Source organism: Lithobates pipiens, unplaced genomic scaffold (genome assembly GCF_037356315.1).
Source record: "Lithobates pipiens isolate NorthernLeopardFrog02 unplaced genomic scaffold, aLitPip1_a1.2 Scaffold_25, whole genome shotgun sequence".
NCBI lineage: Eukaryota > Metazoa > Chordata > Amphibia > Anura > Ranidae > Lithobates > Lithobates pipiens.
In genome coordinates, this window is record NW_027507787.1 from 102,733,588 (window position 1) to 102,749,552 (window position 15,965).

Consider the following 15,965-nt stretch of genomic DNA (forward strand, 5'->3'; position numbering starts at 1 on the left):
TAATGGGGCCCGCTGCGAACGTTACGGTTCACGAACTATCGGCCGCGTTCGCCGTCCGCGAAACGTCCCGTCGGAAGTTCGTCCATCACTAATGATCACTCCAAATGTTCAATGCCCTGAAATCTAGTGTAATCAGTCTAATAGTTGAACACATACTGGTGGGGGAGGTGGCACAAAAGGTAATAGATGCAGGAGATGACCTGATGGAGGTTACTCAAGTACATTTCTTAGGTGGAGGTGGGGTAGGCTTCCCTGAATAAATACATTTTCAAGGATGGCCTAAATGCAGATAGGGTAGGACCTGACTGAACATGCTGGGGTAGACAGTTACAGAGGATAGAAGAGGTTCTAGAGAAGGCCTGGAGGCGAGCATGGGAGGAGGTAACAAAGGAGCTTGAGAGCAAAATGTTTTGGGAGGAGTGGAGAGGACGATTTGATTATATTTGCAGATGAGGTTGGTGATGTAGCTGGGGGAGGGGCGATGTTGGGGACGGCTTTGTATATTGTGGTTAGTATTTTACATTTTATACATTGGGCTAGTGAAAGCCAGTGAAGAGATTGGCAGAGAGGGGCAGGAGTCAAGGATCAGTTAGTAAGGTGTATTAGTCTTGCAGCAGCATTCATAATAGACTGAAGGGGATTATGTGTGTAGGGTAAGGCCAGTGAGGAAGGATTTGCAGTAGTCAAGGCAGGAAATAACCAAGGAGCGAATAACCTGTTTTGTGGTGCCGTTAGTCAGCAGGGGGCAAATTCTGGAAATGTTGTGGAGGTTAAGATGGCGAGATTTAGCCAGTGATTGGATGTGGGGTTGAAGGAGAGGTCAAAGTATAGGATTACACCCAGCACCCTGGCATGTGTGGAGGGACCAATGATTGTCCTGTTTATCTCAATGGAAAAATCATAGGGGGATCGCGTAAGCTCAGTTTTAGAAAGATTGAGTTTGAGAAAGTGGTGTGACATCCATACTGATATGTTGCTCAGTAAATTTGTTATAGGTGTGGAGAATGAGAGGGGGAGTTGAGGTATGAAGAGATAGATCTGGGTGTTGTTGGTGTAGAGGTGTTATAGGAAGCCATAGGAGGCATCCACTGGCCCAGGGTAGTGGTATAGAAAGAGAATTGGAGGGGCCCAAGGACGACCTTCGGGTACCCAAAAAGAATGAGGAAGAGGAGCGGAGGAGATGGTGTATGGGACATTGAAAGTGTGCTGAAATAGGTTATCGATGTTCCTCCTGTGGTGGGCTGGTGCATGGGGGTTGACGTCCACTTAGTGGGCCACCTGCTACCACCACTGCCACAGGGGACGGTTGAACTCTATAAGGTAGGAAAGTAGCAGTTCACTGGTGTTGCTTGTTTTCACATGTTGCACAACTTGTGGATTGTCTCAGCTCTCTTGCAGTTACCTGTGAACTGCAGACTGTTGATTATGGCCCCCCATTCCCGTAGGGGGGGTGACACAGTACTTGACTGTACCATAATTTTGTTAGCCTGTTGGTTAATCGGTTTAGTTTTAAAGATTATAATTTTTCTCCCCCTTGGGTTATGTGGTTTATTTAGGTTGTCTTAAGGCTTCCTAGCCGCATGTTGGCCCTAGGGTCCCCCAGGGGTGGGGGAATGGCTTAGGGAGGCTGTGAGACATATTTTTACTTAAAATTGTATACCCCTTTTATAGTGGAGCACCTCTTTACTGCCTTAAATGGTGCGCTAGGCTTTGTGCTCATAACTCTATAGTTCTTCACTCTTTGTCAAGATGTCAAGTGGTTCCGACAGACCACTGTTCCCGTCCATGAGTTGTCAGTAGTCTTGGGCAACATCAGACCTCCTTGTGGGCCCTTTGTCCCACCAAATGTTCCATTAATGCTTAATTTGTATAATATGCTCCGAGTTCTTCTCCGCCTTTTTATGTCTTATGGTATATCTCTCTCCTTGACCAGTGTACGCCAGATATCCCCAACTCTCCCATTAACCCCCTTTTACACCCCATTTTCTCCCCACTTTTATAAAGAAATAGACCACACATGAGTTTGGAGTATAACTGCCCATAGCAGCCTTTTATTAATAAACTATTAAATCCAATATTAAATAACTTTTTTAATCAACATATGTATAAATATTGTGACGATCCGAGGTGATTAGGTTCAAGTGGTGCATGCAGTTTTCCAGAAACGTGCCACTCCAGACTTGCTCTTTAGGGCATGGCAGCCCACTTTTATTTAAAGGTAACGAAAAAGCTCAAACAAAGAGTAATCTTCCCTCCCAGGGGTTCCACCATCACTGTATAAACAAACGATAGCCTCCTGGCTTACTCAACAGTAATCTTCCCTCGCAGGGTGTTACTCACTGTCAGCTTCATGCTGTTTTGGTCACAGGCCACATCTGCCTGCTACATACGTACACACAGACTGCCAACTGCAGTCTTAGCCCTTGTACACACGGTCGGACATTCCAACCACAAAATCCAACGGATTTTGTCCGAAACCGGTGTTGCATACACACGGTCGGACAAAGTTGTCAGAGAATCCAATTTTTCGGAACGTGATGACATTCGTTCCTTACGACGGGACTACGTTCAGGCTAGTAGCCAATCGCTTTGGTCTCGTAATTTGATCTGAGCATGCGTAGCACTTTGTCCGATTGGAATTCTCTACAAACGATCGGACCAAGTCCGATCGGATCACGTTGTCGGAGAATTTTATATCCAGCTCTCAAACTTTGTTGGTCGGACATTCCGACGGAAAAAGTCAGATGGAGCCCACACATGGTCGGATTATCCGACAACATGGTCCGATCAGACATTTTCCGTTGGAATTTCCGACCGTGTGTACAAGGGCTTAGACTCCGAGACCACCTGTCTCTCTCCTGCAGCTGTCTCCTACTGGGACCCTCCCGACCTCCTAGGCCAGACTTTCTGTCTGGTTTGCGGAGCTGGTCCAAGTCGGAGCACTTTCTTTTCCTGGGACATTTATGAACCCAGCCCACAGGTGTGCAAATAGTATTCCTGCCAAAATCAGGCATACACTGCACATATGCACCTGTGACATGAGGTTGCATCTCCACAATATGCACAACCTTTTAACAACCATTTTAACTCCCAGTCTTTTGGTCTTTGATAGCACTCCGAACTTCACATTTTCCACTTTAAACCAGTACATTGCGGGACCATATTTTACCACACTAGGCCTCCAGCCGTATGATCAGTTCAGAGACAACCCCTTCCCGCAGTGTAACCATTTCCGTATTCCAACCTACCCTTCTGCTGAAAACAAACCAGAGGGACCCATTCCACCGAATGAGCCCCCCACCACTTCCGTCACATCTGTTTTTTACCACCATCAGTGACCAAAGATACCGCCACAGCCCACAAGAATGACCCCTTAGCCTTAAGGGCCCCTCCACACCTGCAAGGCCCTCTCAATACCATCCTGAAGATCTAGTGCCCATAAATCAATGCCCACAGCCGAATGGTGTACTCCGTCTCCCCACGTTACTCTCCAACTCCATGTGTCTCACTACCAATCACCCATTTCTAACAACAAATTTACCCACTGCCTTCTTCACCTTAATTCGTGCCTTATTGATCATGAACACAGATCTCGCAATGCTCCATGAGGTCCTTGCTACTATGTCTGACCACACCACTATCATCCCCGGGAAAGCCGACTGAAGTGCCAAGAAATGACACTTTACATCAGAAACCAGCTACCTGGTGGATCGGACCTCCAAGTCATTTCCCCCCACATGTAATACCAACACATCTGGTGGCGTATCAAGCTGTATTTTTCGACTTCAGGCACTACTCTGCTCCATCCCATTCCTGGAATGCCTATCCATCTAATGCATGCCTTCCTCCACGAAATCCCTAGTTGCCTGCCCTCTGGTCTAGCATCTCCCCTCCTGGCCCCCCAAAAAACATAAGAATGCCCCAAGATCCAGGCGAGGTGTGGTTGACCTCCATCTGAAATGACATAACACAATGCAGATTAAATCTACATGGCGCCCACACACACATCCCCTCTAAAGAAACTTTTGCCCTTGCTTCATATAAATTATTATTATTTTTTAAAACGTCATCATTTACCAATTAAGGGCGCACATAAGACCAGAACCTCCTGGATTCCCACCTCCCAATCCTCTTGACTGCTGCCTCATCCAACCCACACCTGGCGGCCTCTGTAGCCTCCCCGATGTGGAAGGAGTGTGAGGCGAATTGTCTACAATCCAGCCCCATCGCCCTAAGGCATTTGCGGAACACTGCAATGAACTGAAACATAGATAAAAAGATCCCATCCCCATGCACGAACAATGGCCCCTCTCCAACCGGTCTAATTTTTAGAAATTCCTCAAATATCCTGACTGGGCAAACTTGCGAACCAGGCAACGTAAACAGCTGCACATTTACCCCCTTTCCTCTCTGGTCTGTCCTAGACCTACGCACCCTTAACACCACCCTATCACCCTTGACCTCCACATCCTGTACCAGCAAACCCTGTTTCCTGTTTTGCTGGGCTCACTAACTCCCCCACACAAAATGCTCCAAAAAACGCAATAGAAAAAGCTGCCCTAAACAAAATTACTTCATACCCAGACGAACACACCCCACCCAATTTCGTACCTTCAAAAAAATAACCTGCAAAATGGAAAATGACACCCAGAAGTCCTTAGTGAAATACAACAGGCCCTGAAGCTTAAATAAAAAGGCCAAACCCGCCAGCTTCTGCTCAGTCGCGGAAACTGACCCCCCCTCCCTCCATGTGTCGTGAAACGAAAAACACCACCAGCAACCTAAACTCGTGTCCTCCCAGCTCAGCTCCCACTAGCTGTGTAAAAGCTAACCACTCTGTCCATACCTTAGTATACACCGCCCAGGCTGACCCACTTACAGACTGTCAGGTCACCTTGAGGTGAGGTGACAGATGCACACCGTAGGGATCAGGAGTGCACCGCAAGGTTGTGAACCCTACGGCTGACTGCTGCAGAAGGGAGACAGATCCCACTGGGGTTAGAGCGTAAGATTCCCTGGGGCGCGGAGTCTAAGAGCCAGCAGGTGTTCACCAGTGCCTCTAGTGGTGAGGATGGACTTGGCTGCAACTGGCTCCAGGTCGCGACCCCCAGGGTCCCCCAGCTCACGCCCACAGTAGGCAACAGGAGGATAGGGATAGTGAGGGACAAAGCTAAGGTCGGGCCACAAGCAGACAGGAATAGTCAGGGACACGCCAAAAGGTCAGGATCACAGGCAAACAGGGATAGTCAAGGACACGCCAAAGTCGGTAACGGAACAACAGAAGAGCACACGGCAGGTAACAGGAAGCTAACACACAAAGGTTGATCAGCAGGGTTGGCTTGCAGTGCACAGGTTAATATAGAGCTCTCTGATAGGAGCTAGGGTGGAGTCATGCCAGAGGATGGATTACAAAAGCAGTCAGGTGAGGGTCGGCTGGTCTCTAGAGATGAACACATGGAAACAGGCAAGCAAACTATTTCAAAACCATGACACAGACCTCTTGATCCATCCCACGGAGACTCCAAGGCCATCTCCCAAAGCCACCCCGGGCAAGGAATCCCCTCTTTTTCCACAGCTGGAGCCAGCTCCCTGAACCTGTCCCACTGAAACCGAGACAAGGAGTCAGCCAGCGTGTTGTCAATGCCCGGGATATGTACAGCATATAGAAAAACATTTTACTGTAAACAACGCAGCACGAGGTGGCACAGCAATCGTATTACCCGCTGTGATGATGCGGATAACCGATTGACAACTTGCACCACCCCCATGTTGTCGCAGTTCAACCTGATCTTTAAGTTCTGCCATGTTGTACCCCCCAACTCCATAGCCAGTACCACTGGGAACAATTCCAACAGTACCAGGTTACAAGTAAATCTTGCCTCCACCCAAAATTCCGGCCAAGCCTCTGCGCTCCATTGTCCTTGGAAGAAAGCCCCATAACCCGTAGATTCCGCCGCATCCGTAACCAATTCTAGATCAAAATTACTTACCGGCCCCTCCATCCAAACTGATCGACCATTGTACATTTCCAGGAACGTGTGCCAAACTTAAGTCCTCCCTGTGTTCCCTGGTAAGTCTAATGAAATGGGTTGGAGCCTGTATCCCCGCTGTAGCTGCCAAATGTAGCTTCCATTATCGGAATAATGCGACATGCAAAATTAAATTTACCCAACAAGGATTGCAACCGCTTGAGCTGCTCTTTAATTTTCTCCATCATCTCTCTGATGTCCATCTTTAGCCCTTCAACCTTGTCCCCTGGCAACCTACACTCCATAGCTCTGGTATTGATCACGATGCCCAGGAAACTCAATTCTGTTGTTGGGCCCCCCTTTTTATCTGCTGCTAACGGAACCCCAAACTTACCGGCAATGTGCTGCAGCATCGCACACACATTGGACGAATGTGGACGCACGCATAGGAAGTCGTCCAAGTAGTGTATCACCGAATCTAAACCTGACACGCCCCGTATCACCCATTCTAGGAATGAGCTGAACGATTCAAACTTGGCGCAGGAAATGGAGCACCCCATGGGCAAACACTGATCAACATAAAATTCCTCCTGCCAACACCAACCTAACAACCAAAAACTGTCTGGGTGTACTGGTAGCAAGCGGAATGCCAACTCAATGTTCGATTTTGCCATGAGAGCCCCCTGACCATAGGGCCTAACCCATGCCTGCATCAAACGATGTATAAGACACCGGACTATCTTCAGGATTTATACCATCGCTCACCATCGTCCCCTTTTGGAAACGAGAGGTGGTGAATAAGGCAAAACTTATTTGGTTACTTCTTAGGCACCACTCCCAACGGTGACACTACCAAATCCCGCAGCAAATTTTTTGTAAACCGCCCACTCATGCGCCCTAATGCCACCTCCTTGGCCAATTTCTCGGAAACCACCCCAGGGTTCTGCAGTGCCGACCGCATATTCTTTGCCATTGGAGTTACCACTGCCAGGGAGCATAGTATCCTCAAACCCTCCGAAAATCCCTCTGTCAACACCCTCGCTGCTTCCCTATCCAGGTACCTATTTAGAAAAGGTCACATCCTTACCTCTTTCACCGGTGTTGGCCCTCTTCTGAGCAATCTCCCCTGCCCGTTTTCCTTTTTTGAAACAATGGGACAAGGGGTGAGTCCCTCCACATCCTGAGCATTCACGTTTGAAACGACAGGACCCCTCATTGAACTACCAACACACCCCTCATTTCTTTCCGGCCGGCAGTCCAGAAGTGGGTGATCCCCTGCCCCCCGCCCCCTCCCCTTGAAAAAACTGGTTCGGAGCCCTGGCAGAGGACATCAACCGCATCCATAGGCTGATATCCTTATGATCCCACCTAAGGGCTGGCCGAACCGCCCTCCTCTGCCTAAACTGCTCATCATAACGAAGCCACGCGTTCCCCCCATACACCCTGTGCCTCCCCTTTGGCGTCCATATAGCAGAACAGTGCAAAGCAATGTTCCAGGTTTTTGTCACCTATGACGATGACCATGATGGCGAATGCCTGTAGCCAATTCACGAAGGTCATGGGGATCAACCGATACCTCCTCTTCTCCTCATCCTCCTTTTTGGAATCATCCAGTTTCATCCTTTCCAAATTAAACTTTTACAGGGGTAACAGTAAAAAGATTTCCACGTACTCACCTTTTCCGATCTTATCCCTAACCTCTTGTTTCAAATGGGCTCCCAACGATCCCTCATAGCAAATATAAACTTCGCATTTTGCCACATGCTCTATCCTGACTAAATCTGCCCTTGCCCCCACCACTGGCTCCCCGCTTTTTCTCCAGCCGTGATACTCACGGCACACCTGATTCTTGCATAACCACGGACTCCCCCACTACTCCAGGGGTCCCTCCAGTCCCTGTCTTCTCCGCCTGGCCCCCAACCCACGGTGCCACCTGTGCTGGCACTACATGGCTGCCCGCAAAAACGCTGGACCAAATCCCTTAAACCCCCCAGTAACTCCTGCAGTGGCTCCTGTGTACCAGCGGCGATGGGCATGCTAACCGCCACCCTCGGGCCAGATGGCACCCCTGCCGTGGCCACTGGTGTAACCCCTTCTACACTCCTGGGCCCCCCTGCTCCCTATACCTAACAATCTGCACAAAGCATCATTCATATCCACAGCAGATATAACAGGTGATGTACCGGGCTGACTGGGCCTGCTCCCCACAGCCGCAGCTCTGGTTCCTCCTGACAGCACGATCACCTGACGCTCCTCTTATTCCGAGCCCAACAGCTCCCCTTCTGACCGTACCTCCGTGGCTAGAAGCATCAATGTGACCAGCCCCCCAGACGAAGCAGGCCTGGAGGCCGTGGATTCCATCCCTGCTGCCGCTTGCTCCCTCTCCGTGTGCCTTCCCTCTGATGCTGCACCACGCAGGACTATATGAATGGCTCCTCTGTTAGGCCCTGTCCGTCTCCCTCTGTCTGCTCCTGTATTCCTCCACCTTCCTTGCGCCACCGAACTGCCAGCAGCATCTTGTAGTTGCCCCACAGCTGTGGCACTGCTCCTCCACTGCCGAATCTCCCCCCTGTCAGAGCCCTGTGAAGAGGGGGGATTGCTCTATCCCTGGTCTCAGTCCTGAACAGCGAGGCGCGGGTGCCATTAGGGCCCGTAGCCCCACCCCTGAGCTCCGCCAATGGTGAGGATTCTGCCGGTCCCCCCGGTGGCCGCAGCTGCTGCTCCTTTTGCCGGAGGTGCTGACGGGTCCACTAACAGACTCCTAGTGGGGCACTGAGCTCTGCTGGAGGGGCCTGGAGAAAAGCACTCCGGAGGCCAGGACCTTCTAGCGCGCGGCATCACCTCACCTCCTCCGACGGACCCTCACGCTTCATCCTGGATAAGGGCAGCTACCTGGGCTCAGTCATTCGGGCCACTCGTCATCGCTGCCATCCGCAAGCACGCTAGGATTAAATCAATATCTGCCATGCTGCTGCAACTTTCTCCTCTCTTCTGTTTTCCCCCCACTGCTCCCGGGAGTCCCCGTCTCCTCTTTTTATATCACTCCACCCCCTTAGTTAATTTTACCTGCCTCCTCCCCTTTACTTCCCTCTCCCATTAACCCCTTTTTGTCTCTCCTCTTCACACTTGTCATGCCCGGCCCTTCATTATTTTTCATGCTTTCTTTCCATTCTGGGCCTCATTTTTCTCCTCTCTTTTTCTCTTCTCCCCTCTCCTCTCTCTTTCCCTACCTCTGCGTGGTGGGTGCACAGTGGCAGGCTCTGGTTTACCTTCCTAGTACATTGACACTGTAAACTGGTTATCTCTAAACATTCAGGGAATGAACTCCCCCCACAAAAGGGTGAAGGTTTTCAGATATCTTTAAAAAACAAAAAGATGGATATTGCATGCTTACAAGGGACCCATTTTTCATCTTCCTCCTGCCCTAAATAATTTTATAGCCTATACCCTCAAGTTTTCCAGGCTAATGGTCCAACCAAGCAAGCAAAGGGACATGCTGATTGCCCAAATGCAAAACGGTTCCCTTCAGTTGCAGTAGAGACATTGCTGATCCAAATGGTAGTTAGCTTTTGCTACTAGGTACCATTCACAATACCAAAGTCACTATCCTTACTTATTACACTCCAAACATAAACCCAGGGCCTTTCCTGACCATATCTGCTCTTTGTTGAAGGATCATCAAAGAGGAACCCTCCTTCTGGAGGGCGACTCTAATGTGGCACTGAACCCTGCTATGGATAAGTATCCATCGGAACACAAAGTCCCTTCCCGATGCCAAAAAATGTTTATATTCTTTACAAAGTCATGACCTGGTAGACATCTGGAGAGAGCTCCATCCCTTGGGTAAAGACTATACCCATTTATTCTCACCCCCGCCACTCTCATTCCAGGATTGACCATATGTTTATCCTGCAGAAAAATCTCCCCTTAGTTGTCTCTGCCTCTATTCTATCTGTGCCCTGGTTGGATCTCGACCCTGTTTTTGTTGCCTGCCACTCCCTACTCTACAAGCCTCAACATTCTACCGGGATTATGAATGACTCGCTACTGTCCTTTAAAGAGATTCTGACAAATATCAACCAAGCATTCATGGTATACTTCCATCTTAATGCCGGTTCGGTCTCTTCTCCTGTCACCCTCTTGGAAGCATACAAAGCGGTCCTTAGGGGAAATGTTATCCAACTGGTGGCGAAACGCAAATGATTATTAACAAGACGCACCCTGGAGTCACACCTAGAGTCCCTATGTATGACTTTTAAGCAGTCCCCCACTCTTGCAAACCACAAACTCCTAGACCAAGCCCACACAGAGTTATATTTATGTTTAACAGATGAAGTGGAACGTACACTACGTTGGGCCCGCTAGAAATGGTATGCCATGGGGAATAAACCTAACTCTATGCTGACCAATAGACTACCCACTTTCACTCTTAAACACACTCCCATCACCCTACGTACCCGACATAATGTTTTTACAGGCAATCCACTATGGATCGTGGACGAATTTCGTCACCGTCTCACTACTCTTTATTCCGCCCCTACTCCGTCTTCTACACAGGGCCTAGACTCCTTCTTGAATGGCTTGACAATGCCCACGTTATCTGAAACCCATTTATCTTTAATGGACCGAGATATACAGACAACCGAAGTGCTACAATGTATCAAAGAACTAAAAATAGGCAAGAGGCCAGGCCCGGATGGTTTTACGGCACTTTACTATAGAAAAATGGCAGACATTTTAGCTCCCCATCTGACAGCCCTGTACAACACAGTAAAGGACTACCAAGCCTTCACTTCATATCTCTTAACCACCAACATAATGATGATTCCAAAACCGGGCCGTTATCATTCCTCTTGGGCCAAATTTAGGCCCATCTCGCTTATTAACGTGGACATGAAAATCTTGATGAAAATCTTGGCCAGTCACTTAAATTCCTTTTTGCCACATCTAATCAAGAAGGACCAGATAGGATTTGTCCCAAGGCGACAAGCGGGTGACGCCATAAGATGAATATTACAAATACAGCATATAGCCCACAGTCGATCCTCGGATACTATGTTTTTGTCCCTAGATGTGAATAAGGCCTTTGACACATTGTCCTGGCCCTACCTAATAATTGTACTCCACCATTACAGTTTTAGTGCCTTATTCTTAAGATGGATATCGGCACTGTGTGATTCCCCTCAGGCAAAGGTCAAATATTATGGTTTTGGATCATCTCTTATCCCTATCAGGAGGGGAACTTGACAAGACTGTCTATTCTCTCCACTCTTATTCATCTTGACCTTGAGACTCTGGTGGAGACAGTTCATTCTCATCCAGACATAACAGGGGTCGAGGTAGTGGGCTCTTTCCATAAGCAGGCGATATTCTGATGACCCTAACCAAACCCAGAATCGCCCTCCCTCTTGGATACTTTTGCATCTTTTTCTGGCCTCTACGTCAACTCTACCAAATCGAAAGCAATGTCACTTAATCTTCCACCCCCAGAATTAACAACCCTACAAAGAGCTTTCCCGTTCCAATGGCTACCCTCTCTACCCTATCTCGGAATCCGGCTTACTCCGACCTATGCAGGACTCTATCAAGCCAACTTTCCTTCTCTATTCAAAAAACTGACGGATATGTTGTCCTCCTGGACTCACCTTCCACTATCTTGGTTCTGCAGGATTTTGGCAGTTCGCATGACCTATATTCCAAAACTAGTTGACTTTTTTAGAGTCCTGCCGGTCCCTGTCCCCTTACATGTTTTGCGGATACATCAACACAAAATCCTGAAGTTCATCTGGAGCTCCACCCGACCCAGGATTAACAAGCAAATCTTATATGCTCGCAATATCAACAAAGGACTATCAGTGCCCAATTTGTATGCCTACTATAGAGCAACAAATATGGCCCCACTATCTCGTCTCCACAAGAACTATCAAATGCTACTATGGGCCACTATGGATTTAGTGGACTCATATCCAATACCAGTCTCCTCTCTTCCCTGGCTCCCCCTAGACATCATCCCACCACGATTGGTCCATGCCTGTCACATTTCCTCCACCTATGGGATTTGATTAAATTCTCTGCAGGTCTAATTTCCCCTCAAAATCCTGCACTGCCCATTATTCCCACCAGGCTGTGATAATCCCCAACAATTCTCCTGGTGGATGGCTAATGGCTTTGTGGATATTCACTCTCTGTTTACCCCCATTAGGATCATTGCTTTTGAGGCCCTGAATTCCTCAAATAATATTCCTCTACGAGAACATTATAGCTACCTACAGCTCCAACACTTCCTCCAACAGCTAATAAAATCTAGGCCCATCCCCTACACCCTGACTCCTTTTGAAAGAATTTGTGGGGCCGACCTCAAATCTCTGGCTTGATATCCCTAATTTACTTCTCTATCATCTCCTCTAAAAAAACACCTATAGGATCTTACCACCTTTGGTGGGAAATGGAATTAGGAAGGCAGCTGGACCTAGAGGACTGGCAGGTCATGACTAACATCTAAATGCTCATAAAATGTTCTTTCTCTGGAAAATTCTTACAAAGTACAGATGGTACTACACATTGGCCAGGCTGACCCGTTTCATTCCAGACTACTCTCTCTTGTGTTTCCGAGGATGCTCTCAGGAGGGCACTATGGCACACATTTGGTGGACATGCCCAAAGGTAGGCAGACTATGGGTCAGACGCTACTCTCTTCTGCACAACATACTTCATTTTTTTTTTCCATGAAAATTTTTATTGAAAGAACCGAGAATACAGCTTACTTGACAGTGATATAGAAGCATTTGTTCGTACACAAGAAGAAAAGAAGGTGAGCATAACATTTTTCCAGGACAAAACATCAAGTCATCCATTGAGCACTCTGTGGTTTGAGGCAAGAGGCCCGTAGGGATACATTTCAAGATGATTAGCTAGCAGTATAAAGCCTTTGGGAACACGTCAGTACTACACAACCTACGCCTCGTTTGGGGTAGGTTCCTCGACTCATTCTCTTGTAAGCCTTTTAAATGTGGGGGTGTTCCCATGGCGAAAGATTAATTATCATTCTCGCCTCAATCATCTTGAGGAGTAAAACCTTTACCTAGCCTATATGAGTCTGGATAAGGTGTTTAGCTTCTAATTGGGCTTAGTGGTCTTCAGGAAGATCACAAGGGGGGGGGGGGGTTAATAAAGAGGGGTGAAGTGGGTGTGGGAGGGGATAGAGAGGCATAGAGGGGTAAGGGGAGCGGAATGGGGGGTGTGGAAAGGGTCTCATCTCATCTCTCTCTCCCCCCGTAGGGGTAGGTGTGAGGGAGGGGGAATCAGTTCTGCGACTCTTCCATGGTTAGAAGATTCTACACTTTGGGCATGTGTTAAAGGGGTTGTTCAGTGTAGAAATGGGTCCTCCAATTTAGGGTTCGGTGTCTTCCGGGGGGCTTACTTGCCAACATACTTCATACTAACCTTAAAAGAGATCCCTATGAAGCTCTTCTCTGCAAACCAATAGCTGAATTGCTCCGACTGGAATGCCAGCTGGCTATGCATCTCTTTACTGCAACCAGGTTAACTATAGCTAGGGCATGAAAAACACCTATGTGACGAACGTGGGTGTCAGATCCCTGCCCTCCTCGCTAACTGGCGACGAAGGACCGGCCAACCTCACACCACGCTGTCACTTATGTAACAATGCCACACTCAGCTGCACCCAGCACAAGATTTTCCAGCTTGTGGGACCACAATCTAGGTGCGGGCAGCCTGAGAGCGATTGTCACTGGGCTAATTACACAATTTACCCTGCCACCACCCCCATTTTAAAAGACAGAGCCGGGAGACTCGTAATTTTAGCAATACCAATTATAATTTTAGAATAAGCGCCTGCAACACACACTGCCACCACAGACAGGTCTGCTCAGTGCCTTACTCTACCACAGTAGCGCCCTTTTTAGAGACAGGTTTGTTTATAGTTTGCATCAAGAGCATTAAAGACAAGGTTAACACTTTTCAACATAAGGATTTATGATCAAAAGGTCAAGGTTGGTGCGAATAACACATTTACAGAAAAAGGATGTTTCAAAAAATAAAGACAATATACAGCCACAAATAAATAAGGTAAAATTGGGAAGGAAGAATACTTGCAATTAATGTCCAAGGGTTGATCAGAGTTCGTTCAAGGGAATTAATGTCCAAGGGTTGAGCAAAGGTAATCGGTTCTCAAACTTGGCAGATGTTCCTGCTTGGATGGTAAAATGAGAACTGACCATTGTCTTGGCCTCTCCTCTTTTCTGTCAAATCAAAGGGGGTGTTGACAGCAACCAGTGACCAATCGTCTGGTCATCTTGTTTAGGGGTTGGTTTCTGGGAGGTGTCTACACTCATGACCCTGTCCCAGGTACACTTTGTGATATATATTTATATCTTTGCCTCTCTACTGTTTATAGACTGCAGATATCCATTTAGTGATCAGCGTGATATTTGCTTCAAAACAAGTACACACATGACAGGTTTCCCATTTCAGGGTTACCAAGGAGGAGTAAGGGGTCCCAGTGGCTTCCCATATGACCTGACATAGGGGTGCCTGGACTTGAAATGTTAGAAATTATCTGAGGAAACGAAATATGTCCATATTATGGCTGTGCTATGATTACTTTGGAAGTTATAAAACATGTTGAAGTTTCAAAACATTACTAATCTGTCTGCACTCTATGTGGTTTGAGGTATTTACGACCGGTATCTGTTGGTTCTCTGAATGGAGAGGGTGACAGTTTTATGACAGGTCTGAATATCCTCCCAGGCAACATGAGCCTTGTTTATTGACCTAGCCTGGTTCTGCTTCCTCTGCTGAGATAATCTTTCTTTCCTTTTGAAAATTTTAAAAGCTTTGGATTCCTAAGACAGGGAGGAGGGAGTTCATATTCTTCTGTAATGTTACAAGGTAGCCAAGCTGTCATGGCTGCGTTCCACACAACATGGCAACTAGTTACAACATTTCCTGTCCCGGACGTGATATCGTTACAAGCTATACTTAGTTTTGAGGCAGTTAAAAATTGTATGAACGACATAATGGTAAACTAGAAACAGACTGCTATTCTATCAGACACCCATGATAAATTCCTTCGGGTCTGGCAATCCTGGGTCGACTACATTAAACCTTCTAGGTTTGATACTACACTTCTTTTGACTTAATACGCTTTTACCCCTCCCCATGGACCCCCGCTTTTTTCTTTCTTTCCCTCTTCTTCTCCATCTTTCAGCCCTTTTTCTCCTTCTTCTTCTCTTTCTTAACTTGATATTTCATCCATCCTTATAGATTGCCAGACCACCAGGCGCTTGCCTGGGTGGGACGGCTATATTGCTTGCTATATAGCACTGGCCAAAGTTATACCCTGGTTGATATACAATATTGAATAATATGGTTGATAATAGCTGATGTTTAACAAAAAATGTGAACGCTTTAGCTCTACACCTCACGCAACGTTCCTCAGAACAACAAAGCCCTAGACTGCGTTTCTCATTTTTCAAATTTTTCATATGGCTGATTTTGGTATTTCTGGAATTTGAATATTTCTATTTTGCTTATGTTCCCCCTTTTTCCTTAATTGCCATCCAAACCTTGTCCTGACTGTTTAAATGTTTAACTGCATGCATCCACCAAAATTTGAAGCTGTACTGTTGAATTGAATATTAAAAAAACCTTTGTAAAAGAAAAGTTACCTTACCTATCCCTGCTGATCTTATTTCCAGCTAGAGCTGAGCCCATCCGGCTGTTGCTGGCTGACCAAGGAGCCTCCTGGACAGAGGACGAAGTTCAGTTGAATGATTGGTGGGCTGGAAAATGTGAACTGAAGAAGACTGCAGTAAGTAACACACTTTTTAATCAGAAATCATTAGTGTATTTTGAATTTTCTTTCCCCCCGCATTATGCCATACACATGGGTCGAATATCAGGCGACATTGGCCGGTTCAATAGAAGCCGGCCGACATTTGGCCTGTGTGCACGGCAGCCATCGCAAAGAGGTAG

At 47.3% G+C, this 15,965-nt stretch overlaps 1 protein-coding gene across 2 annotated transcripts in view; it reads left to right on the forward strand.

The window, feature by feature from the left end:
• Positions 1–15,965, forward strand: part of LOC143930466 (glutathione S-transferase P 1-like) — a 185,582-nt gene that overhangs the window by 39,065 nt on the left and 130,552 nt on the right. For both annotated transcript variants that reach the window (XM_077454799.1, XM_077454798.1), the window contains exon 3: positions 15,689–15,801. In XM_077454799.1, coding sequence (XP_077310925.1) covers positions 15,689–15,801 — 113 coding nt within the window. The remainder of the gene's footprint in view (positions 1–15,688; positions 15,802–15,965) is intronic.